General features: G+C 44.1%; 1 protein-coding gene across 1 annotated transcript in view; it reads left to right on the top strand.

Moving 5' to 3' along the window:
* KCNN2 (potassium calcium-activated channel subfamily N member 2) overlaps window positions 1-27,105 on the top strand; it is a 752,674-nt gene that overhangs the window by 707,308 nt on the left and 18,261 nt on the right. The window contains exon 7 of the mRNA XM_069625521.1: window positions 10,937-11,006. Coding sequence (XP_069481622.1) covers window positions 10,937-11,006 — 70 coding nt within the window. The remainder of the gene's footprint in view (window positions 1-10,936; window positions 11,007-27,105) is intronic.

Genomic DNA, 27,105 nt, shown 5'->3' with positions numbered 1-27,105 from the left:
CAAACGGAAGCACTTCTTCTCTGATTTCGAAATCCTAAAACCCATTACAACTAAACCTTCAAATAAAGCAGCACCCATTACATACTTATATTTCTTCATTTCATTGTTCGTCTTATTTCGTTTTTCCTAAATAAATAATTTGTATTCGTAACCACCTACCCTTCCTGCCTGCTGTCTCTGTTAGCTAAACTCATCCCACACATCCATCCTCATCCACTACCTCATTTTTCTTGACTTGAAAAACTGGCCTTGGTTCAGAAAATGTCAACATTCCTTTGCCCATGCATGTGGCAGTTTATTTTTTTCTTCTCTGTGTTAAAACTGAATCCTTTCCCTGGCTCTTTACACCTGTTGACGTCGTACTTGGTATCCAATCCCAACTTGAATGTGGCTTCAATCACTGACACAGCCTTAATGTTCTTCTCCCAATATACCACACACACATGCGCAGAATTGATCCCTGCCAATCATTCTTGAGTTCGAGCTGTTCTAGCTTGCTTCTTTTTAGAAACGAAGGTTGACACTCCGGTTAAAGATTGTGACCTGTCGCAAAACATTTTTGTAGCTCAGGCTACCGATTTTTAGCAATTTCCTAACAAGACAAGCTCAAAATGACATACTTGTAAGCAAAATCAGTGTAACCATGGTTTATTAGCACCTGCGGGCATCTCTTTGATCGAGATGGGTAGTTGAAGACCATGACTTGGCACTGCTGTGCCGCCCCAAAATCCTAAACTGGAATCCTAATCCTCTTGAAAAATGCACGCACACATGTAAATATACAAGGTAACCGGAAAACGCAGCAGGCTGTTTCAAGCCCTGTTTCAAACCCCTTTACTTCTGCTTGTGTCTGGAGGAAAGTGTCTACAATCTATAAAGGCATGAGACAGTGTTCAGAGATGTGCTCAACACTGCTTGAGAACAAAGGACTTTTGCATGCGACTTTGAAGGACCGACAGTTGCCAGGCAGCTGCATTCTACTGTGCTGGTGAGGCTGTCTCCCACCCTCGAAGTACATGCAGGTTGGGGATTCCTGCTATGGTGTGCCTACTGTGTGAGCTACATGCAGACCTAATGGTCTGCTCCATTGCCCCATGGATAGCACAAGGCAATCACCGAGGTTAACTTCACCCGTCTCCCTTGGGTTTTGTCGAGACAGTCATGATGTCAGTTGTTTGAGATGTGGTAAGGAGACGGTTTTCCCTATGGGCCAGCTGTGATGTTGACAAGTGGATAGTGATGCATAGCTCTCCTACATTTTATTGTGGTTCTGCGTCAGTGTGGCTTTGGCCTAGTGCATTACTTGCCAATGCACTCTGCTTGTGAGAAGCCTATAGTGTACAGGCCTAGTGTTTTAGTTTTAAAGATAATGAAACAGGTCCACTTCATCTGATGTTTGAAGAATGAAGGGGCTGGCAGAGGTCCAGACAAATCTACTTTTGTTATCCTCTATAGCAAAACCGGATAGAAAAATGCCCATTTGTCCCTCCTACTATGGGGGATTTCCTTACCTATGGACTAAAATTAGGGGTGCTTTTTTTACTGTAAAAATAAGAAAATATAGTACTCAGTCCAAAGCCTATACAATATCTGGCACTGCCAGCTTAATAAAATAGAACATTAGGCCAGAACTATGGCCTCTTAGTTCAAGCTTTATCCAGCCATTGTTGTTGGGATCACTCCCAGGGCACTGTTCACAATTCACCAAAGAAATATTATTGACAATTCAGCCAAAGAAAACTCCTTAGCTCTTTCTTTAGGCTCCTCATAAAAAGTTGCAAGTCTCAGTATAAACCAAATGTCTCCTGTCCTTTAAGAGGAAAGAGGATTCCCTTCCTGCTTGTCCACCAATTTGGTCCTTTTGTTTCCTCCCCTATGTCAGAGTATTGACCCGACTCATTGAACCCTCCAGGTTCTCTTCTCTTTTATTATTGTTATTATTATTATGGTATTTATTGAACGCAGACCTAGCTACGAGAAGCAACGGAGCGCTTTACAGAGGTATACACCAATACCAATACACAACGCAGCGCTTTACAGAGGTGTACACCAATACCAATACACAACAGAGCGCTTTACAGAGGTGTACACCAATACCAATACCAATACACAACAGAGCGCTTTACAGAGGTATGCAACAGAACAGATATACAACTGGGATAGGATACGGAGGGGTCCCACAGCTGGATAGGGTGGCGGGGCGGATGGCGTATATTGTGTCAGGTGATGTGGGGGGGGGGCTTCATGATGGCCTAGGGGTTGAGGAGGAGAGACTCCCTGAAGAGATGGGGTCTTGAGTTATTTTCTGAATTGTAGGAGCGACCCTGATGCTGATGGGGAAGAGGTTCCATATTCTTGGGGTGTAGGCAGGGAAGGCTAGTTTTCTCTTGATCAGTTGCATAAGGTTACTTGTTTCGCCAGGGCTCTCTAGACTTCTTCAGGTTTTTGTCTGTGTTTGTTTTTGTGGTACGATTGTTGGCTCCTTGAAATATTAATACCTCTGGTTTCTCGCGACCCGTAACCCTCCTCATTAGCCTTCTTCTTTGTGTTTTGTCCCGCTCGTCTCTCTCCTCCTTGGGCAACCTTGGTACCTTTTTGGTTGCTGGGTGTGCTCAAGCGGATGGTGTCACAGCATGAACGTTACTGTTGGTTACTCTCTTCGTTGTCTCTGCTGTAGACGCGTTTGCTACCCGGATTCTGCAATATCGACAGCTTTGTTGGCCCCCATACTACGATCAGAGGGTTTGTTCCTCTGCTTCCTCACTTAGCAAAAATTCCTCTCTTCGCTGTCTTCGCTATAGAAGCGTTTGCTTCACATATTCTGCTCGTCTCGGCTGCTTTTTCGACTCTCCTACTCTGAATGGAAGATTTGTTCCTCTGACCCACTCTGGTCTTGGTGTTTGATTCCAGGCCACAGGCCCACAACGGCTTGAACGTGGTCATGCCACCAGGTGAGATGGTTCTTCTGTCCCTGTCTCCTTCACAGCAATATCGCTGCACTTGGCACCGGCTGTTCTGTGTCTCCCTTTCACGCTACGGCTTGCTCCAGTCGAGCATGGCTTCGCCCCTCCAGGACGTATGCTTGTCAGAGGCTTACCCCTGCTTAGGACTCCTCTTCCTCCATTCGAGCTTCCTCATCTCTATATTCACGCCACCATATTACAAATGGGCGTTTTGTTCTTCACCAGCTGATGAGATCAAGCTGCTTCCACCATTACCTTGAGCCAAAGATATTGAAGCAATGTCATTATGTTTTAAATGCCACACAGAGATGTCATCATTCTTTTCCACTCCCACATACGCGCACAGGGTATTCATTTTAGGGCCTTCCTTATAGGAATGGGAGTACTTGTCCCCACAGGGGAGCTGCTACCAGTGAGGTCCCGCTTTCCTAGAACTGTAGGAAGGGTCTTTCTTAGCAGGCCCACCTCCCTATTCTCAACGGGGGTGGCTCCCCGCGGGAAGAAGGGACCCATTTCCCAGATTCATCACAGAGGTCATCATGAAAAAATGCAAAAGGATGCAAGCAACCTATAAAATACAAACCGATGTCTACAATTTATATACTCTTCTCCTGTTAAGGTTGAAATTTTCTCGACTCCTCGAATCCCATCAAAAGAAAGAGATTTATTTTTGTAATAGTTCATAAACGGCACTTCCCATCAAACTTAAAAGCATCAAAATAATCAGACATTAAATTCTTTAACACAGCACACAAATAAAAGAAATGTGATGTTCAACCTTCAGAAAAAAATCCGTTTCTGAGGGATAGTATCAGCAGTATAATGTTAAGGACATGGCCTGATCCACCCAGCCCTTAGGATATTGTACCACGGGCAGCTGGAATTGCACAAAAGCGCTCCATCATGTGGCCTCCATTTGGCTAACAAATCGCTCAGGGAAAGCAAATTAAGTTTGCGACATGGCCAAAAAGGCCCAGCTAGGCTGTTCGGTTGATTTTGAAGCTGGGACTCCTAATTCCCTTTGCATTGAATTGGTGCGACCTTCTCCAGTCCACTGAATTCACCAGCATATTGAACAGCTCCTATAGGTTTTCCCTTGTATGTCATTGGAGCCAACAGAAACTGATCTATCACCATATTTATGGAAGTACAATATGCCATTCCAACTAACAAACCAGACATGCCAGAGCACCACCCTGTAGCCTTCCCTGGAAGTTCACCTCCAGTTTTGAGCCTCTCAGCAATTCGTTGTGGGTATGCAAATGGTCTAAAAACAAGCATGCTCCTCCAGAAAATGACTTTCTTAAAGACTCTGCTATTGTATACATATTATTCTCTACCCAAAACAGACAGCTCTCTGGGATGCAGATAACCAAGTGTGTATACCAGTCTCAATAGGGACCATCGTTGTGGTATAGTCTGACATTCTTGTGATTGGAGCATTGGCGTTTCTTTAGCAAACCCCATCATGTACATTCCCATATAAATCATCAATACTCTGGACAGAGGGAGAGGAACTGCTCTGCTTTGGATGTTACTCACAGGTTAGATAGCAATAAAACCTAAATCCAACACGAAATAATCATAAGTGCAAACAACTCGATATGGTTCAGAAGTAGGTCACTTCATGGGGTATTGGGTTTATTAGCAAGCATAGGAAGATGGCAATGAACTGGACGGACCAAGTGCAAAGGTTTTCTAATAGTGCCAAGACATTGGGTACCTTTCTTTTGGCAGGGTTGGGGAGGGGCAGTCGTCTCAGGGGTAGATCATATGACTAGCATGGCATCAGGAAGGATCAAGGTCAGAATGCCACAAAAGCTCATTTACAAGCCTGAAACTGGGTCTTACACTTTCCAGGGAACATTTGGCAGGGCCGATCTCTCCAGAGGCCCTGCAAGTTTCCTGAGCTAGAAGTGGCTACTGCAATTTAGGGTGCTAGTGTCTTCGGGACACCGAAGAAGTGCACCATGATTGAGTCTTCAAATGGCTTTCTTTGAGGGCCTCTTGGCGTATCTTGTGGAACCCCTTTAATTTATACATGGCTGATGGGGGTATCCAGGGTGGTGTGAACCTCACTCAGGTGAAGCCACTCTAGATTTGGGTTTGCATGTGTCTGAAAAATAAGGCTTTTATTTATGTTATGATATGATATTTTATTTATATCGCGCTCATACACAAGTGTTTCAGAGCGCAACCAAGCAAAGGGAGGGGAACAAGGGATAATAAAAACAAACGATCTTACTAGGCCCAGTGACATTAAGAATGCACAAGTGTATGGAAAAGGGAAAAAGGGGGAAAATGCGAGGAAGGGCGAGAAGTGGAAAGTGCAAAGCACTTGAGAGTGTGAGGCACCTAAACAGGATAGGCACTGTTCCCTGGTTAACACGTGCACATTTCCAATCTAGGTGTTTCCCACTTTTGGATGCACCAACAGAAGCTACTGTTGATGTAATATTGATTGTGAAGAAGTCTGATGTCTCAACTATTATCTGCAGAAACTGACCCAAAGCTTACCTATCTTTAATACAAGACATGCAATTGAAGGAACTTTTTTTTTTTCTCCAGGATTCAGTTTGTTCAGAATTTTTTCTTAAGGTTATTTGGAGTCACTCAAAGTAGAATGGAATTTGAGTGCCTTTTAGAGCTAAAAGTACTTGAAACTTTTGACTCAGGCGTTTTTCCCTGTACTGTATGTTCCAGTCTACGTGGTAGTTGGCTGAAGCCACATTTAAAATGGGACAGTGACCCGCACAATTGCAGAGGACGTAGACCGGTTTGCTTCGCCAAATCCCTTGGTGGATTTCCCAACCTCTAAATATTTGAGTAGGGATGTAAAAGGTGACAGTTGTTGGCTACCCACAGTGAGTTAACAAAATATAGCAGTTTTATAGCTTTATTAGAGTACCATTTATCAGCAAAGGTGATTTTTGATTCTAGTTACATTATAAAGAATTGGTGATTATGGATATTTAGACTATACAGCCAGTCAGCAACAATCACTTTTTAGACTGTTTCTTTTACTGTATGATGCGATCTTGATTAGAACAGATATCTAGAACGGCATGTGACAATGTGTGTAGAGGAAAGACTGTTCTTGTTCTGGAAAAGGGGCATGTTATCAACTAACATCAAGTTTGGAAATTCTTTGCCTCCATCTTGTGGGTTTACCCGCCTCCAGCTAGAGGGGCTTTGACAATGCCATTAAAACAAATGCTGGAAGCAGGGGCACCGGAATTTAGCCCTGCCACACAACCTTTTCGACAGTGAAAGATTGACTAAGCCACTGTTTATCGTAGTCAACTCGCATGCAGGTATTATTGTCAAGGGAGACTATTGGACAGATACAAGCAAAGTCATCTTCCAGCTTTACCAACATAGACCATAGTTTCCCACTGAGCCACTTATAATGCTAAAACATTGATGATAATCCATTACTGGCAATACCATGCCAGTGATGCTAAACCACAGGTTATCTACTCCACTCATTGTTCTAATCCATTGATAACATGAATCCGCTGATAATGCCAAGCCAATTCCAAGCCATTAATAATAATGTTCAGCTGATAACACTGTGCCATTGAGCCCCTGGCACTACAGCTTGTGAGGATACCAAGCGTCTGATTGTATGGATCAATTGATGAGACTTGAACTTCTGAGGATAGTTGACTTTATGGAGTTATGATCCCTACCAATGGCTTCATTATGAGCATGGTGGTGTTTTAAATGCCACTTCTTTTACCACTTCACCATGTTATTGGCTTTGAATGCAAGAGATATTTACCGCTTATAGTACAGAAAGTATTGCACAGAGTAAATAGCCCATATTTACATGATGCAGTACTTTCTATGCACCGCATGTGCTAAATATTCAACCGAATCACAACTCACAATGTGGTGGTGTTTGAAATGCCACTTTTTTTTAAAGTTACCACCATGCTCGTAATGAAGCATTAAGCCACAGATGATAATGACTCAGTGTTTTTTTTTAAGAAAGTCCCTTTTACATTTTTTTTTTAGGAACAGTCCCTTTTTATCTGAACTCTAATCTCTTTGATAAATAAACTGACATGTATACTTTCAAAATTGCACAAAATTGCCGAGTTTTTCAGCCAGTTAATTCAGCTTTGTTGCAACAAATGTCTGAAGTCACATACATTTGTTGTTGGATTGGCCTAAACTGTACTGTGTAATTTTCCCAAAATATGGCGGCAAATTGAAAAATTCCCAAAATACAGCACAGCAAATATGTTGTCTTTATTATTATTATTTGAAGCTAAAACTGTTGTTAAGTTGTATTTAAAAATATAGGTGAGTTTGCTTATATCGTGTGCTGTTTATGATTATGTATTATATAAAGGTTGAGGTATTGATTTGTAATAGTATTGATTTGTAATAGCAATTGCTGAATAAGTAGGTGCTTTGAGCACTGTGTCTGCAGTGCCGCTAGATTCATATGGGTTTTGCTCAGTCTCAAAGTTCATCACATTTTGTATCTTTACACTGCTGTTGTTTTTAGTTTTGGCTACTAGGTGGCACTACACGCACTGCCTATAAGCCAAAACTATTGCCATAGGAAATTAAGGTATGCTAGAGATGAGCTGTGGTCATGGCCATGCTAGCCCATAGGGCCATTCCTACCGACTACCTACCCATCCAAACCCAAAATACACACCCCTGGGATCACTGAATCTAACTGTCTGCATTCTGAGATGCCTAAGGCTTAATTACAATTATAAATCAGCGCCGAACTGTCTTACCAAGTGTGCCTCCAGCCACTTCATTTATAAGCATGGATCTACTCCTTGAACTGCATTGCTGTTGAAACAGGCATTGGCAAAGCCAATAGTTTTGGCTCTTGAATAGGCATTAGATAGGCACTTGCCAGGCACTGTCATCATATGCTCCCCATTTGCCAGCTGTTGACATATCTTGGCTAAATAGTGCCATTATGGCAGTGCCTGAAAGATGTGGACCCCCATGTGTGCACACAAGCCAAAACTGTTGGCTTTGCCAATGCTTTTTTTAAGAACATGTTTGGGAGAATACTGCATGTTGTATTCCAATTCTGTCTCCAAAATCTGGGATGTTTTATCAATTGGTGGCACCAGTAGTCCTTTTAAATAGGTGTTTTTCCCCCATGTGAGTATTGCTTTTTAGAGGGACATTCACACTTGGCTTGCAATTATGTCTCTACAAGCATATGAGATACACATATAGTTTGAAACTTTTTGGTGTGTTGGGAGCAGAGGTGAAGATGTATTTCCTATGTACTTCAGCTAGCCTGGAAGATCGCTATGATCATATAAACTGTCAGGGCATTCGATCCGTCTGGGAACTCAAAGCATCACGTTGGGTTGGTCCTCCTCTAGTCTCTGGGCTTGGACAAACGCCCCTTATGCCCGGCACCCACACATTTAGCGCTGCCCGTCTCAGAATAAGACTGCTTATTTACTCTGCTAAGAAGAGAGCTGCTGTGTTCACAAAGTCCCTACACTAGTACAGAAAGAAAATGCATCCTTCCGCTATGCCTACGCTTTACTGATTACCCAGTTTGTTTCCTGTTCCAGTAAGGACAGAGTTGTGTGTGTGTCCCATTTAATTCACACCCAGTCCTGCCTTATTTCACTACCCCTGTGATGTTTTCTTTAAATGTGTTTTGAATTTCATTTTCCTTTGTTTTGTCTTTTTTTTATTTCAACAAAATGACACTAGAGCTCGGAAGTAAGTTGTTCTGTATGAGCTGCTCCTTTTGAACTTTTAAAAAATTTAACAACTATTTGCATGCCATTAACTGACCCTTTCTTTGTAAACCTTTACTGCTGGGATTGCTACCATGGAAACCGGATCCAGCATCATAGCTGTACATGTGATAAGTGAAATTCATACAGAAGAAACAAATCCCCAAAGCCATATTTATGATATTCACTTAATCAGTATTTTATCAGGCTATTGGCAGCAAGTACTTCTTTGACAATATTTAAATTAAGGAAAGATGTGCCAGGTTGCTCATTTATACCGTACTATGTTATTAATAAATATCTCTGATACTACATTCTGTAAGATTTGAATCACTATGTGGAATACATGTTCACTCACCAGTACAGTAGGTGCTATAATGTGAGTACACTGTGTTGGAAGATTTAAATGGAAGAGGACCAGTGCATGTGTATGGTCTAGCCTGGATTTGGGCATGTGTACTATGCTGGAGAAAATCAGGCAGCATACCTGTGCACTTAATCTACCTTGATTTTGTTGAACATTTGTTTCAGATTTCTGTGTAGGGAAATCATGCAAGATGATGTTCTTGGACCCTCCTGCGCCATATTCGTAGACCCTTGTGTGCTACGTTCTTGGATCCTCCTCTACTTAGTGTGGATCATGTGATGGGCTGCTTTCCTTGCTTGACATATTTACTAAGGGTGGGTGTGCATTGAACGCTCATTGTTAAAGCACGCTGCTGTGCGATAGTTTATTTATCCACTAGTGTGGTGAAAATAGCACAATTGCCTTCTTTTTGTACATGTGACAGTTTAGTATTATATTTGAATATCTCTGTGGTATTTCGTCGTCTCATTAATGTTTCAAGAGGAATAGCAGATTGCTATGTCTGCTCTAAACTTCCCTATAGAATGTACTTAATGGTTCTCCCAACTCGAATTGGACAGTGTTCTTAAATAACTTTTCTCACATGTCGGATGACCATCTCGTTATCCAGAATAGTAATGCAGAAATAACTGTTCGGGATGGAGTCCTGTCAGTCACTGCAGTTGATTAGTAGTTAGTCGTGGGCTGTAAGTCATCTTCCTCAGGTCTTTACAGGAAGACTTCTGACCCTAATAATGGCTTGTCAGGGAACAGCTTTTTGGGAATTAGTAGTTAGTGGTCAGCTGCAAGTCATCTTCCTCAGGTCTTTATAGGAATGTCTCTGAAGAAAAGTAATGTCTTGTCACATCTTTACAGGAAGGCTTCTGACCCTAAGTAATGGCTTGTCAGGGAATAGCTTTTTGGGAATTAGTAGTTAGTGGTCGGCTGCAAGTCATCTTCCTCAGGTCTTTACAAGAATACCTCTGACCGAAAGTAATGTCTTATCAGGCAACAGCTGTTTTGGAATTAGTATTTACCGATGGACAGTAAATCATCTTCCTCAGTTCTTTACAGGAGGTCTGCTGAGCCCAAGTAATGTCTTGTAAGGCAACAGCTTTTTGGGAATTAGTAGTTAGTGGAGGACTGTAAATCATCTTCTTAAACTCTTTACAGGAAGACTTCTGACCCTAAGTAATGTCTTATCAGGCAACAGCTTTGTTGGAATTAGTATTTTCCCAGTGGACAGTAAATCCTCTTCCTCAATTCTTTACAGCATGTCTGCTGACCCCAAGTAATGTCTTGTAAGGCAACAGCTTTTGGGGAATTAGTAGCTAGTGGTGGACTGTAAGTCATCTTCCTCGGGTCTTTGCAGGAAGTCTTCTGACTCCAAGTAATTTCTTTTTGGGCAACAGCTTTGTTGGAATTATTTGAATCTCACTTATCACTGTATTTCATCAGGTTCAAACACTCCCTTCTAACCCACTCCATTTCAGACTAAACAGGGCTAATGCCCGTATCTAGCCACGTAGGCATAGCGAGATCCTTTCAAGTGTGCAGTGTTTTCTTTCTATGCCTACCTGTCTTGATACTAAAGCTTTAAGGAATGTTTTGGCTTTTTATCATGTGAACAATGTACTCGCTCCCTCTTGAATCCAACTTGAGCCATGGGCACCAGTGGTCTGAGGACATCATATTTTCTTTTCTGCTGTCTTTTTTGCGGTGTTGAAGAAGCATGCCTCTCATTCTAGCCAACATATAACTTCTGTTAGCGTTACACCAAGTATCCTAGAAATTGCCCATACAAAACTTGCAAGTAACATGCATGCAACTTAAGGAACACATGCACTGTCCTAAAGCATGACTGACTGTAATTCAACTTTTTTTAGATTAAGAAGTGTAAAAATGGAACAAAGGAAGCTGAATGATCAAGCAAATACTTTGGTGGACCTGGCAAAGGTTAGTATCGTATGTCTTTATGTGCTAAGGTGTCCTCTTCCTTTCCAGTGATTGACTTAACATCTAGTTCGCCAGTGAATCGCAATCTGACTGGTAGACTGGGCATGTTCTACAAAGTTCGGAATGTCCTGGTGACTCAAACTGCTCTCAGACATCGAAGCAAGTGCGGATATTAGGAAGGTTTTACTAGTAGGAATGCATGCTTACGTTAAATGCATCCAAGGCTTGTGCGCAGTACTCAAGACCCAATGGGCATCAACTGAGATGGCATACTTATAGTTCTAATCTGCACATGCGAGATCAGGGTAAAGACATGTTTTGTTTAGACTCATTTTGCCATTCATTAGCAAATGACCAAACGACGGATGTGCTCTGACAAATCAAGATTCCCCCATTTCCCACGCTGCTGTAAAAAGACACTTGCACAACAGATATATGCAATGAATCCCCAACAGACCTACGAAATGCAATGTCCCATGTATTATGGAGGCTCCCAGGGAGCCAAATTAACTGGTAACGGAGGCGCATAGGGACCATCCAGTACACACATGTTTTGTGCATTGTGTGTGCAATATGGTCACAGACTTTCTAATGTGGAACATTATGTCAGTGGGTTCTATTCATATTCAGCGAAGTCAGTCATCTAATCCACCCTGGTGAAATATGAGTGGCTGGAAGGACTGCCCGCTGATGCCTTTGCTCACAGGTCACATAGCTATAGAATGCATGGCCCGCTTATTATGACTGTGTGTGTGGTGAGCAGTGGAAGAGGAACTGGCCACCGTGGAGTAAGAGATGAGGAGAGCATGAGGGTGAGGTGGGGCAGGTTTGGTGGTACAGGAGGCGACATGAAGACGAGTGGAGGGTAGTGGGCAAGTTGGGAAGGAGGGTGCATGGCTGTGAAGGAGGGAGGCAGAGGGTTTGGGAGCGGAGTTTCCCTTTGAGAGGTGTGATGATAGATGGGGGTAAGGGATGGCAGAGCCACCAAGGGTGACCAAAGGAAGCAGGGGTGGGGAAACAAGCATAATTGCTGAAAGCAATTCAGTGAAGAAGGAAGGTCAGTGGGTGGGATTCAGTGAGTCGGAGGTGGAAACTCAGTGTTCGAGGTGTTGCACTTCCGAACCATGTAAGTGTGGGTATCACCATCATTTCAGATAGGTGTACATCATTCTGATTCCACAAGAGCACACACACCTCCTTTAGAGGTCAAGATAGTGTATAGGTGTTGTATGTCATGCTTCTGACGTCTATAGAACACCAGACAACAATTGTTCGGATCCCCGTGGAGGAATGTTTGTGGGATTCTCTTTCTTGTATTCCGACCTCCGGGGGCCTTGAAATAAACCTCTTGCCAGTAACTTTTTGTCCTGCCTCTTTACTTCATTTGGCGACGAGGCAGTTCGACCCCGGCCCCCGGAGTGCATCAGGCTGTGCCGCCTGTCATCCAGCAGCCCGCAACGACAAAGCAGCAGCTACTCACGGCAGTCTCACACACTAGCCGCTGTGCCTCTCTCTTGGCCAGCCTGCCGCCAGCGATACGGAGGATGCGGAGTAGCCCCAGCAGAGCAGACTGGCCCCCAGCATCGCGAGGTGCTGACCAGAGGTACCCTTTTGTATTTATATCTCTGAAGACTCCGCTTATCGCGGAAAGGCATTTTACAAATCGCCAATGGCGATTCGAAGAAAGGACCTTGGTGCGAAAGATTACGCGTGGCCATTTTGTTACCTGATTTCAGTTACCATGACAACAACGCTACAGAGCCTAATCTCGGCCGAGTGAGAGCTCCTACCTTCGATATCCGGCAAAAATAAAAAGGAAAAAAAAACCCACAAAAATAATAACAGTAATCATAAGCCTGCTGTATATAACCCAACCCAAGCGTGCACAGCAACTACCTCAATCCGACAACACCTCGACAAGGCCATCAACACCCCGTTTACAACTTTGTCTCCCAACCACCACCCAAGCTTATCATTGCCAACATAGTTTTTTTACAATGGTCGAACCAGCGCTTGCCAAACAGACCTTGATATCATTCGCCAACAGCTTAGAGGCACCTCCCGGGGCTCTCTAATCACCTGACATTCGCCCCTCTCCGCAATCCAACCATGCAGAACATTCCACACCCAGTCAAGTTCCTCCCTTGTCCTGGAACTCGGGCGTGCCCGTGGGAGCAGTGGGTTCACGGGTTTCAAGTCTACTGCAGAGCCATTGGTGGCAACAAGTTCAGTGACGACCTTAAGGAAGTGACTCTCCTAAATTGCATAGGAGCAGAAGCTCTAAAGTTGTTCAGAGCACTACCAGAACCAGTTGAATCTGGGGGTGATGGCAACCGCAAGTTCGACACAGCTTTGACCAAACTTACCAAACACTTCGGCAATAAAACTAACATAGTTGTGGATAGGTACAAGTTTTTCTCCAGAAAACAATTGAATGGTGAATCGATTGACTCATACATCGCATCTCTAAGAGTGCTCATGTCAAATTGTGATTTTACTGGTGTCGGCGACGAATATTTGAGAGACCAACTTGTCCTAAACGTAGCCGACCCACGCATTCAGCAGAGACTATGGCAGACAAGAAATCCCAAGCCACCGAGATAGCGAGGAGCATGGAGTTTGGGGATCATTGTATGAAAGAAAGACTGGCCCAAGGGGAGAACATCGAAATCAAGTCTGTTGAAACCAATCCCGAAATCGACCCCACCGAAAACCTGCTGGCGATGGTGAGAAAAGCTCCACCCTCACAAGGCTCAAGATTCAACTCCAGAAGAGGGAGAGTTTCAGTTTATGACAACCAAGACCCTGCTCACTGCCAAGATGTGGATGGTATAAACATGACCCCAACAAGGTATGCCCTGCATCCAACGCCCAGTGTTACAAGTGTGGCCAGTTTGAACATTTTGCAAAGGTCTGCAGGAACATGCGAGGGAGACCTGGTAGGCTTAATAGGTTCAACAGAAGACTCTTCAGCAGATCGGGGTCCGTGAGACTAGTAGAAAGTGATCAAAGACATGATGACATGTTGTCCGTTGATCAAGCTTATCTACCAATACAGATACTCACCATCACCACTCCACATGAATCCAGGGGTCCTTGGGTCAACATGCACATAAATAACACACCTTTGCAAGTAATGGTGGCTACAGGTTCCCCCTACACAATGGTGGATGTCCAAACATTCTTGGAAGTGCTGTCCGGAAAGATACATGACCTACGATGCACCCCTGTGAGGGCCACTGGCTATGGGAAAACTCCCATCGAAATAATTGGATACACGTGGTTAAAGCTCAAGTTGCACGACAGAGAGACGTACTGCAAACTTTTCGTAGCCAATAACGGGTCTTCAGTTTTGGGTTGGGAAGAACAAGCCGACTTGCAAATAAGAATCCACCCTGGAGAAGAAGTCCCTGTGTTGAGTGTGCTCAAGGATGGCACCGACATAAAGTCTACTTTGGCCAAGAAATTCCCTAAAGTATTTAGTGGGAAGATTGGACTCCTCAAAGGTTTCCAACACAGGATTGTCTTGAAGAAGGGCGCCATTCCTATAGCCCATCGTGTCTGTGGAATTCCCTTTGGTACGAAAGATGCACTGAAGAACAAACTCACTCGCCTGTGTGAAGAGAACATCATCCAGCCCATAGAAAGCTCTAAGTGGCTCGCCCCGATTGTTCTGGTGGGAAAACCTGACAACTCCATAAGAATGTGCGTTGATTTGAGAGACTTAAATAAGAACATATGGGTCGACAGACACCCTCTTCCGAATATATCTGAGCTCCTGTCAACCATGATGCCAGCTAAGTACTTCAGTACCTTAGACCTCTCATCAGCATACCACCAAATTGCCTTAGAGGAGAGCTCAAAGAACCTCACATCGTTTGTCACACCTTTGGGGGCGTTTATGTTCAACAGGATGCCTTTTGGTCTTGCTGCGGCGGCGGTGTTCCAGAGGCTAATGTCACACCTGTTTGGAGGCCTTGATGGAGTGCACTGCTTCCAAGACGACATCCTCATTTCAGCCAGTACGGAAGAAGAGCATGACGCATAACTCATGGGTGTCCTTCAGGTGATTCAAAAAAGTGGGCTCACCCTCAAATTGGAGAAATGCAACATAAAATGCAATCAGGTGTCCTATCTCGGCCATTCTATCGATGCCAAGGGGATCAGCCCCAAAAAGAAACTCGTGGATACCATTTTGAATATCGCTGAGCCCGAAAGCAAGGACCAGTTTAGGAGTTTCTTCGGCATGACGGAGTACTACTCCAAATTCATAAGCAATTACGCCAACAAAATGAAAAATATGAGGAGCCTTATGAAGAAGGCTACTAAGTTTGTCTCGTCCGCAGAATGTAGGAGCGAGTTTGAAGAAGTCAAATCTGACATCACCAAGCCCCTGCCCTAGGGATGTTTGACTGTAAAGCTAAAACAATCATATTGGTAGATGCTAGCAAGATCGGTCTTGGCGGTGTCCTTGAACAACAACAGAAAGGGAACATTGTAACCATCGCTTTTGCATCAAGGGTACTGAAGGGTGCGAAGTTGAACTACTCCACCATCGAGAGAGAAGCTTTGGGGGTGAAGTGGATCTTACAGCACTTCAGGAACTTAATATGGGGTTTACCCATCATACTCAAAACGGATCACAAACCTTTGGTAAATGTCCTCCAATCTAAGACGCCTCACCTCATTTCACCAAGAATTAGGCATTGGTTCCTCGACATCATGCAATACAATCTTCAAGTATGTTACACCCCTGGCCCCTCAAACCAAGTGGCCGATTGCCTCTCTAGATTGTCTACCAACCAAGACACTGAAACTGAATGTTTCGATGGGGACATCATAGCTGCTATCAACCCTGCCATCCCCAAAGATGACTGGACAAACATCGCCAGTGCTGATCTAGAGCAACAAGAAATCAGGAGAGCCATATTCAACGACTGGGCAGAACCTGGGCATGCCCTAGCTGATTTTGTACCTGTCAAAGAGGTTCCCCTTGGGGGAATGTTCTTGGGATTCTCTTTCTTGTGGTCCGACCTCCGGGGGCCTTGAAATAAACCTCTTGCCAGTAACATTTCGTCCTGCCTCTTTACTTCAATAGGGCCATTCTGTTTTTAAGAACCCCAGTACATTTAGCTACCTGCTCATGAGTGCTAAGTGAAAAGGACATTTTGAGCTCTTGTGCCACTTTATCCAGCAATAGGAACAATTTAAACAGCATATGATTCATCTTAACACCTACTCCAGTCCTTTATGCACCTTATGTGATCAATGAGTTTTTCAACTGGACTCTTCTTTCTCACAGGGGATGGTAATTTATAGTGTCTAGTAGGCAATCATTTCCACTTGCATCCATGACTATCCAGGTGCAGGTGGTGGTACCGCTCACAAAATAGGTTCCATAATATGTGGCATAACCGGAATATACACATGAAGGCCCTTTGTCAAAACAAAAAGGAACATTGTTAATAGCCATGCAAGTGCTAGTGGATCGAGAGCGTCTGCATCGGCTTATGCCCATGAACAGAGAACCCTGATCAGCCTAGCAGAAAAGGCAACAGGTTTCCTCTGTAGCTGAGTTGGAGGGAGAATGTTCTTTTGTTCCTTAAAAAAGGGGGGGGGGTAGCGCTGGCTCTAGGGTGGAACCAACCTCGCTGTTCTGTGGTAGTGGGGTTCCTTAGTTGCTAGTGTTGCGGCACGATCACAGGTTAGGGTTGAGGTGCAGCCCACACCTCGTTTGTTTGGTAGAGAATTGAAGGAAACCTGGATACCTTGTCTTTGTTGAATATACGAAATAATATATTTTCCACACAGTTTTGCATCTAAAGTGCTGGCTTGTAGCATGGTTTGTTTATTTTCTTGAGTTAGAGACCCTTGGTGGGTAAAAAGGTGTTCTTAATGCCCCATGTGGTCAGCCGACACGTGTTTCGACCCGTAGGTCCTTCTCAAGGCTGATACATATTCAAAATCATTTTTGTAGACAATTGGTGTTTGGTGTATTATTGGGGTGACATGATATACATTACATTTGTGCATAGTGCATGGTGTGGAGTGGAGAGTGGTGTATGTCAATTTATCAAGCATTTACACATATACACATATATAAGTATTGTTCCGATTATGTTGAGGGATGGGAAGGAAAACGAAGAGAGGGAGAGAGGGAAGAGGCAGAAGGTTAGCTAGAGATCTATAGGCCAAATGGAATTCAATTGCGGTAGGGTCTTGGTGAGCCTTACCTATGTTTTTTTGGTCCGGTGCCCCCTATGGGGTTCTGGTTTCATATGGGTGGTCCTGTGTATACCGTGCTCTTGTTGGGCCCTGTAAAAGACAACAAGAATTTCCTAGAGTCTACGTGGTGGGAAGTCTGTTGTGACTCCTTGCGGTGGTGCCTCTTAATGGTGCCGTGCCTGGACATGGGGTGGTGACATGGTGCCCAGGTGGTTGGGCTGGTTTGCTAATCTGGTGGTGGCATGTGGGAATATCTATTTACACGTTGTGCATGCTTCTGTTTGTGAGTTGTCTAGTGCCTGGTTTAGCGTGCTTGAGCCTAACACGTCGGTACCAGATATGGTCTCTGTTGTACCAATGGCTCTTAGTTAGACTTAGTGTGTTGTCCTGCATTTCTTGTTTATCTGTTGGCGTTCTTGTGCCGTTCCACGTGGGGAAACCAGCTCAGTGTGGACAATTATTGGGGGATGCCCATGACTGGCGGTTTACTTTCGAGCGTGTGCGCGGGTCCTGCGTTTATAGATGCCCGAGTGCGTGCTTAGTGCCCTTCATTGCGGTTACATGGGCTTAGTGCAGGCCATTGTGTACCATGGGCTCACTGGTCTCCCATGAAAGGGGTGACTAGCTCGGGGTCAGTGCAATTAGGTGGATTTAGAATGGGTTGGGAGGTTGGATTGCTGAGAGCCTGGCAAGCTGTGAGCTTGGGGACATCCAGTCCCATGTTCCCCCCTCTGTATTCTGGGAATTGTATTGTTTTCTATCCGATTCAAAGTTTAGGAAAACTATTACAAGCATAAACAGGGATGGGTCGCCTTCTCACGCATGGCCATGGGAAACTTGAGCACTATGCTCTATCAGGCAGTATTATTGTAGGCTTTGAAATTCAAAATGTACATATTTGTAATAAGTTGAGCTTGAAAGTTATGTCTTCAAATGCCTAAACTGTATATTGGGTTAAAATCCTAGTTTTGCTGCTTAACCAAAGTGTGTAAACAATAAAATAAAATCAATGTATTTTGGACGTACCTCAGCAGAGGCAACCCTTTTTCCTTCCTCTATGGCGGTCAGTCACCAAAATGGCATGGGACGACCATAGTATGGCCCCACAGGAGAATGAGTGAAACATTTTGCTATGTCCAGTTCTTCTATTTTATTGAGTTTTGTATAGTACACAGTACACGATTTTCATGGCTTCTTGGGTCTTCAGGATCTTCAAGAGGTGGGGTAGGAGATTAATGCAGAAGCGGGGTAAGGTTACATTGCTGCAATGTTAATGTGTGCATGCTCTGAAAAGGTAGGATTCTCTGTGGTGTGCAAGTTTGATATATTTTGTGAGTTGTCTGGAGCAGTGGTTAATGTGCGCTCCAAGCTGGTAACATAAATTGTTTGTGATTGCTGTGTCTGTCCTTGCCGTGTTTAAGGAGTGTGCAGAGCTGCATTGGTGTATCTGTGGTAGGTTAGTGTGCTATTTAGAGAATTTCTTCGGGTGGTATATGTTCTATTGTGTAATCCGTATGTGAAGATGGGTCCTTTTTTAGGGTTGGTTGTAGAATGACTTTCAGCTACCATACATTGCTCAACAGACCACCTGATAAGAACTGGGAGCAACCTTTTTCACTTTGGAAAAATCACAGTTAGTCATTAATTTGCTTATATCAATGGAAAACATTATTACGGGGCTTACGCTCTAGTGTTGTGGGGGAAAGGATGACAGGTTTGGGACCTGTGTTCTGGCCTCTGGCTGTTGAGGAGGCAGTATTCTAGGTATGGGGCTCAGGTTCTGGTGGTGGGGCAGCAGAATGGCAGATATGGGGCCTTGGCTATGCTTGTCGGGAGGCAGGGTGCCATGTACAGGCCTGGACTATGGTGGTGGGGAAGCGGGATGTCAAGTATGCAGCTTGCGTTCTGGCCTCTGGCTGTTGAGGAGGCAAGATACCAGGTATGGGGAATGGGCTCTGGTGCTGGGAAGGCAGGATGCCAGGTATAGGGCTTGCGTTCTGGCCTCTGGCTGTTGAGGAGGCAGTATGCTAGGTATGATGCCTGGGCTTTGGTGGTGGGGAGGCAAAATGACAGGTATGGGGCCTGGAACCTGGGTAATGGGGGGGCAAATAGACTAGATATGGGGCCTGGGCTCTGGTGTTGGGGAGGTAGCATACCTGGTATGGTGCCTGGGCTCTGGTGGTGTGGATGCAGGATGCCAAGTATGGGGTAGTTGCTCTGGGTGGTGGGGGTGAAAGGATGCCAGGTATGCGCCTTGAAACACTTGTGTATAGGTGCGTTATAAATGCCATATCATAAATCATATCATATCATGGGGCCTGGGCTTTGGGGAGGCAAGATGCCAGGAATGGGGCCTGGGTTCTGGGAGTAGGGAGGCAGGATGCCAGATATGGGGCCTGGGTTCTGGGAGTAGGGAGGCAGGATGCCAGATATGGGGCCTGGGCTCTGGTGGAGGGGAGGCAGAATGCCAGGTATAGGGCCTGGGTTCTGGATGGTGGGGGAAGGATGTCAGGTGTGGGGCCCACAGGAAAGCATACTCATAGCCATTTTATATGCGGCCCCCCTACTTTTGCCTATGGCCCCTCCTGTGCCCCCTCCCCCCCTAAATTTGATTTCTGGCAATGTCACAGCCCCTCTTTGGGTATTCTCACTGTTAGCCTCGTGTCTGCTTGTTTTTTGGCTGGCTTACTAGTCCCCCTCTCTCACTGGTGCCAAGTCTTTTCAGTTACTCTCTGGAAGGAGAAACGAGATTGCATTGGTCCTCAGCTGCAGCTAGGGGTGTCAACAACAAAGAGTCAGAAACCAAGCAAAATCCTTTAAAAGGGCCCTGCACATCATAACATGGCTCAATCAAATATTTTTGGGAGTCAGTATAACGGGGAGGTAGATTGTTTTCTCTACTTGGAGATGCCTTGTCCCCCTGGGGGCGTGTCACCCCAGTGGGATCCTGATTTCCCTGTCCCCTAACAGGAGTGTTTTGCCTAACAGGCATACCTTCCTAGTTTCCAAGGGGATGCGTCCACCTTGAGGAGAAGGAACGACTTCCCTGGATTCTTCGCAGTTGCCTAGGAGAGAAAGGGAAATCCCTCAAATCAAATCCTAAATGCGAGCCTGCCTTTCTGTGAACTGCAGAGTGCTTTTAAGCGAAGAAAATGTATATTTTAATATTTGATAGTACAATATATATTATTTTGAGCACTGCTTAAAAGCACCCTACTCGCGTTCTCTCGTAAAACATTCATTGGGCAATGTTTTGTTTTATAGTTCAAACGCCCTATCCAAAAATGAAAGCAAAATGTTACTGCTCTCATACAGCAACAGGCACTTAAAGCTTCCTTTCCTTTGAAATATTGGAGTCTGGATCAAGCCCTGCTACTGTCACCCTCTTTCTGTCTCTCCCTGTAAATCTAATGAATGCACAAGCACAAAAAGCCCTACCTTGAAAGAAAGTTAAATGCTCTAGCTCTAAAACAGCAACAGACGCCAATTCACATCGCCCTCCTGCCTCTCTGAAAGATTCTCAGTGAATGGTGAAACGCTCCAACAGCTTCCTTGCTTATAGTTAGGCGAATCTTCTTGCCCAAACTCCTCTACCCAAATCTCTTAAGGTTTTGGAAGTTTGGTGAATTCTCAATACAATAAAAAGGGAATTCTGGTGAATAGTTTGGACCAACTCCCAGTAGATCAGGTGACCCAGGAAGGGGAGCAAACACCCCACTGTTATTCTGGGATCACTTGCTGTACTGTTTTATGGCAAGCATTCGACCATTTTGATTTTGGAATCCGGTTTTCTTTGCACTTTGATTTCCTCCATTTTGCACCTCTCCATCCAGCCTTTGTACTTCCATTCCTGCCTGTAGATTGGCCCTAATCTTACCCAGAACTCTTCTCAAATTCAAGGTCCCTAGAGCAGCCTTGCCTAGGGAACAGGTGAAGAGCAATTGCAAAGGGTGATACCAGTTTGCCTGGAAACAAGTCCTGCTCCTGTCTCCCTTTCGCCTATAGACAGATCATCAACCACGTAAGGCTTAACAACAATATTTTAATTATATTTCAGTATTGGTTCATTGCATAGGCAGACTGATGTATTTCATGTACAAGGAATCCATTGCCCAGCTACACCCTTCCTCTCCAGCTACCAGAGAATCCATTACTTCTCTTCATTGATTTACTGCCAGAGTCAAATGTACGGCCAGATTCTGTTGAATATCCAAATTGACTTGTTTTTCTGCCAAATATTGTAATTGCATAGCCAGGTTAATTTTAATGTTGTTACCAGAGAATCTACTGCATATCTCGACTAATTTGCTACCCAATACTCCATTGCTTAGCCAGTTTGAATTTTAATTGTGTTGCTGCTACCAGAAAACCAACTGCATAGATTAATGGAATCATTTGATGCCAAAGAATCCTTTGCATATCTAGATTCATTTTATTTGCTACTCCAATTTATTGCCAGATTTATTTTTTATACTAAAATAATTAATGTCATTAATCGATGTTATTATTGCTACTGTCACAGATGGCTCAAGAAACACTCCAAGTCGCACAGACAGATCAAACATTTTTATTAAGATTCCAATTGGCCCAATGGCCATCACTATCTCTCTAGTCTTGAAAAACTCCTCCACCCTAAGTTAGGCATCCCTAACCCCTAGGTATGTAAATAATGATTATTGACCCCCTAATGTGTAGGTTCTCGCTTCTGCGGGAGGCGGAAGACCCAGAAGCAGCTTGCCTTTTCTTTTTAAACTCCCCCAGGGGCCTTCCTAGGCTGTCCCGCCACTATCCCATGGCTATAAATGGTAAAGGGATATTGGAATCTGCCCAACTAGGTCTCCTTTCTGTTGTGCCCAGGTATTCCTGCCCCTCTAATTATTTAATGTTAGTCTTTCACTACTCTCCTACTTACAACTCCACCTGCCCCTCACCATTTCTGCTCCCTGCATCGTCGTCCTCTTTCTGTCTAGTGTCACACTCATTCTAAGCTTGGCCTTCACCTGTTGATGTTATTATTTTCTACACAACACCATTTCTCCCTCCTCAACCCTTTGGCTCCCTCCTCCACACTACTACCACTCTTCCACACCTTCTGTTCAGTCACCCTCAATTCACTCTCACAATCAATTGCCACTCATTCTTCTCACTCTAACCATCTCATTTGCTACACATGAATGCACACTCATCAAACAGTACGACTTGCTCTCACATCTAATATCTACCCCTTTCCAGAATTCACCTCCTTGCTCCAATTCACTGTCCTTTCTCCAGCTGCTCTCTTGGGCTGCCAAATCCTCGTCCTATGACCTCACCTAAAGAACCCACAACATCTTGCTTTCTGTTGCCCACTTTATGCTCCCGCATTTTCATGCCATCTGGCCCTGTCTTGGTCACCTGGGGGTGTTTCAGAGGAAATTATGAAGAGCATGTTAAGCCATGCCCCCTTTATTCACGTGAGGACGCCACATTGCCATGATGTTGCCCTTTGCTGTGAAGTGTCCATGTCCATATTGGGAGGCTTTGGCATAGCCTCCCCCAAGGTAAGCAATGTTCCCTTTAGGAATACAAACCACTTTTAATGTCCCCAATGGTCTAGGGGTGTATTTGTTGTTTCGCTGGGGCACATGTTGGTGCTGTAAAGCGATGCATGGTCTGTTCCACCTCTGCGTGAACCCGGCAGCTCTCTCGCTATGCTCTTTTTTCAGGCCACCATTTCAAATACTCAGGTACTGCCGTGCTGTTGGTGTGTGGTGCTGGTTGGCTACTGTCTCTCTGCGGCCTTCACCTCCGATGGGTGATTGTTGCTTGATCTGAAAAGGAGAAAGAAAACGTGGCAAGCAGAGGTTCAAGAGACATGGATTGGTATAAGTGGTCACTGATAAGAAATAAACAGTCACTTGGGGGAAAGGGCAGGAATTGGGACACTCTCTACTACCACAGTGTTCGTATGAGGTAGGACTGTCTCTGGATTTCATTATGGTCGGCCTCCCAGCCCAGTCTGAGGGGGGTTCCCATCTCCTCTTGACAAGGTCTGTGTACTGATCTTGTCACACTACCCAATAATCCACTTCATTGCTAGATTCATTGTTCTACTAGCATAGAATCCACTGCATAAATAGGCTGTTTTTATTTGCTACCAGAGAATAGATTGCATGCTACATTAATTAATTTCACTGCCAAAGAATTGATTTTGCAGCCAAATTAATTTACAGTTGCCACAGAGACTCCCTGGCATAGCTAAGATTGCATGTTTATATATTGTGTTCTGCATCTAGGTGCTAGGTTAAGGCATACAGCACCGTATTATTATGTGCTTTGAAACTAGGTGCCACAGACAAAAGCACATTGCCTGGGGGGCCACGTGGCCACTAGTGACTTTACATGGCTTGCCACAAATTGGGGGATGCATTACTGCAGGCTTTCTTGCCTTTGTACAGAAATAATGTTTGCTTGTTCTTGGGCAGGTTATCTGCGAAGGGTATCTTATTAGGATGTGTACCACATACCACTGCTATTTACATGGTTTCCTGGCACTGTGGGGGATTTGGAAGATAATCGGTTGGTTTGGTAAGTTGGGAGGAGAGGGGGTAAAAGAATGATAGTGGTGCTTTCTGTTGATGGTGCAGATTGGATGTATCCTAAGCTCTGTGTGCATGACCGTTTTCTTTGTGTGATTTGTTAGGACTTTTGAGGGATTTTTGTCAACCTCATGCTTGTAGTCTGGTCCTTTGTTGGCTTTGGGCAGGGTGAGTCAGTGTGTTGCTGTTAGATCTGTAGAGTTGTACCATTTGTGGTCTGTTGAGAGGAACTTTTAAAAGCCATGTGTGGTTGGCTAGTTTCAGTTTGTTTTTGATGATTATTTGCCTCAACGCGAGTAAGACTGAGATTGTTCGCATTGGGACTCCTGCTCCCGCTTTCCCACTCTGGCTGGCCTCCCTTGGCCCTGCACCCACTTCCACTTGCTAGGCAAAAAACCTTTGGGTCATCTCCGACTCCACTCTCTCCTTCTCAACTCATATTTCAGACACTACTAAAAAGTCCAACTACCAGCTGCACCTCCTCAGAGGTACTCTTCCTTTTCTCACCTTCCCCCAGCGGCTCACTTTCTCCAGAGCCCTGGTTCTCTCATGGCTGGACTACTGCAACAGCCTCTTTCTCAACCTCTCTGACTCTGCTCTGCACCCTCTGGAACTCATCCAGAACAGAACCGCAAGACTTATCCTTGGCCTCAAGCCCAGGGTGAGCAACTCTCCGGTGCTGAAATCCTTCCACTGGCTCCCTGTACCCTCTGCATTGTCCAAAAGACTTTCTGGGGCCTGGGACTGGGACCTACCTATCTACAACAATGCCTACCTAAATACTGTCCTTCCTGAGCTCTCCGCTCATCTACCTCCAGCCTTCTACGAGTGAGCCGGTTCTCCAAGCAGAGATTTGGAGGGAAAGGTTTATCCTCAGCAGGGGCCTCCTGTCAAGTTGGTAATGTCTCACCTATCTTTCTACGTCACTGTTGCCAGAGGAAGCGGTGGATTCCGAGAGGTCTGCAGTAGTTTCTTCTGGAGCACCCTTCTTTTTGAAGAGATAGGGTCTGTTCTGGGAACTCGCCACCTTGTTTGAACTGAGGAACAGTACCAACAAGAATGGTGTCCTTCCTGCGCAGCCCAGGAAAGGGGAAAAAGACACGAAAAAACCCTGATTGGTATTCCGGAGGGATGGATGTCTTCAAGCTGTGAAGTAGAGGAAATGTCTGTTCAAATGATGTGAGAATGATAAGCAAAGAAGTCGTTTTAGAATAGTAGGGTGCTGGGTATCCAATCCACTACTTTATTGCTAACATTAGGAACTGTATGTTGCTTGACTGATCTATTTTTAATGTTCATGACACCAATATTAATGTGTTTCTATTTGAGTATAAAATACACTATATTGCAAGTGCAAACACTTGCTAGTTTAGTGATGAAACTGTGTACGAAAGATATTGATAACATCTGAGGTTCATCATACATGCAAGGTTAATGAGCATTGATACACAGATTCACCCAGAAGGTGGATCCACAACAATATTGCTTTCCAATAGTAAGCCTCTCAGTTGCTCATGAGTAGTAGATTCTCTTGTACTAAAGTGCAGAGACCGAACCGTATCCAGAGCCTGGCTTTGGGTACAACACTATTCTCTGATGTCAAATCTGCTGCGGCCCCCAGCGGGCATGTCGACCACCTTAGAGATGGAGGTTAGGCTCTGGCATGCAGGGATGGTGTAAATCATGAACAAATAACATGCAACCGCATGAAGGAGAGTCCAGGAAATTGCGCCTTATTTCAAATACTTGAATTTATTTATATTGATTTACTATCACACTCGCCCTTGTTTTACATGTGTTTCGGCCATCAAAGGCCTTTCTCAAAATAGGGCTCGAACAAATTAATACTTAGATTTAACCTAAAAAACATTCACATGGCAATGTGTTACATCGTACATATTCAAAATTTAAAAATGAAAAAATGCATAATTACCCAAGTGGTGGTGTGGATGCAGGAGAAACAAACAGGAAGGGAGAAAAGGCAACAAATGTAATATGAGTAAGGAACAATACCTAAATATTATATACTCAACCACAAAGGCCACAGAGCTTCCAGGTAAAGACTTACCCACTAGGGTGTTCAATGATTCCTCACTCTTCGCAATTATAAAGGGTTAAATCCTGTTGTAGTCTATTTCATATAAAAAGAAAAAATGACGGGAAAGTCTATATCATACTTCTTTTGAAATCCCCAAAATTGTATAATGATATCGAAAAGCATAGTTTAGCTTGTATTCCGTCTAAAATTGCATTTAATTCTGCTGGCATTGCTCAATTTCTCATTAATATTATTGTAATGTGTCTCCACACATCTGGTGCACTGCGCGGTTCAGATACGTTATTAATTAGTTCATCTCATATGCTATGATTAAAGGTAGGTAAAATTACACTTCATGTTAATTCAAGCATATTGCTTTGTCCAAATGCAACGGTCTCCATACAGTTAAACGCGCATAGCACTACGCCATGCAGCGTTATCACGAGTAAACATTAATCCCCGTTTATGACATTCTAACCCGCCCAAACAGCTATGGGTCAATTTTAGAGGAAAATCCTCAACCACATTATCAGAACTCTGTATTGTAAAAGTCACTCACTCGCCAGTTAGCAGGACAGTCTCGCGCGTCTCGATCTAGGCCGGCGCCATTTTGGGACTACTTTATGTGTCCCCATGACAACCAGACGCTGTAACTATGCGCCTCAAGGTGTTACTAAGCAACGTATCCATTCCGCTTGCTGTGCTAATCTAGTTGCGCATTAATTCAATATCTCTCTATCAATCATTGTAAAACAAAACACAATATATGTATAATTCTAAAATGACAATTCACACAAAAAATACCTAAAAGTCTAGGTAATGCGCGATCAGCAGTCCTGTTTGATAGAAAACCCTTAAAGGGGTATACACATTTTGACTTGTACCGGATCCAGATATCCCAAACTTAAATACCTTAAGTTCATACCCGTTTCTTCTACAATTAACAGGAGTGGCAGTACTTTGCATATTACACATGATAGTTGGAACATCACATTAATACATCTTATTCCTATTAGGTGCATTCACAGAAAAGATGCCATTTCTGCATCTAAATTCAGACCCTATACGGTTGCATTAAAAAAACAAATAATTCGCGCTTCTGCCTGGCGCAATGCCCTCATTCTGTCACCACCTCTCTTATTCATATTAACTTGTTTTATACCAAAAAACTGAATATCAGATTTATCATCTAGTTGATGATTCTTTTGCCAATGTGTCGCCAGTGGCAGGGTTGTATCCTGACTCCCAATTTTAGCTA

Source organism: Ambystoma mexicanum, chromosome 6p, assembly GCF_040938575.1.
Source record: "Ambystoma mexicanum isolate Mex_15411 chromosome 6p, UKY_AmexF1_1, whole genome shotgun sequence".
NCBI lineage: Eukaryota > Metazoa > Chordata > Amphibia > Caudata > Ambystomatidae > Ambystoma > Ambystoma mexicanum.
Note: the sequence above shows the minus strand (reverse complement) of the source record. Positions and strands in the feature narration are given on the sequence as shown.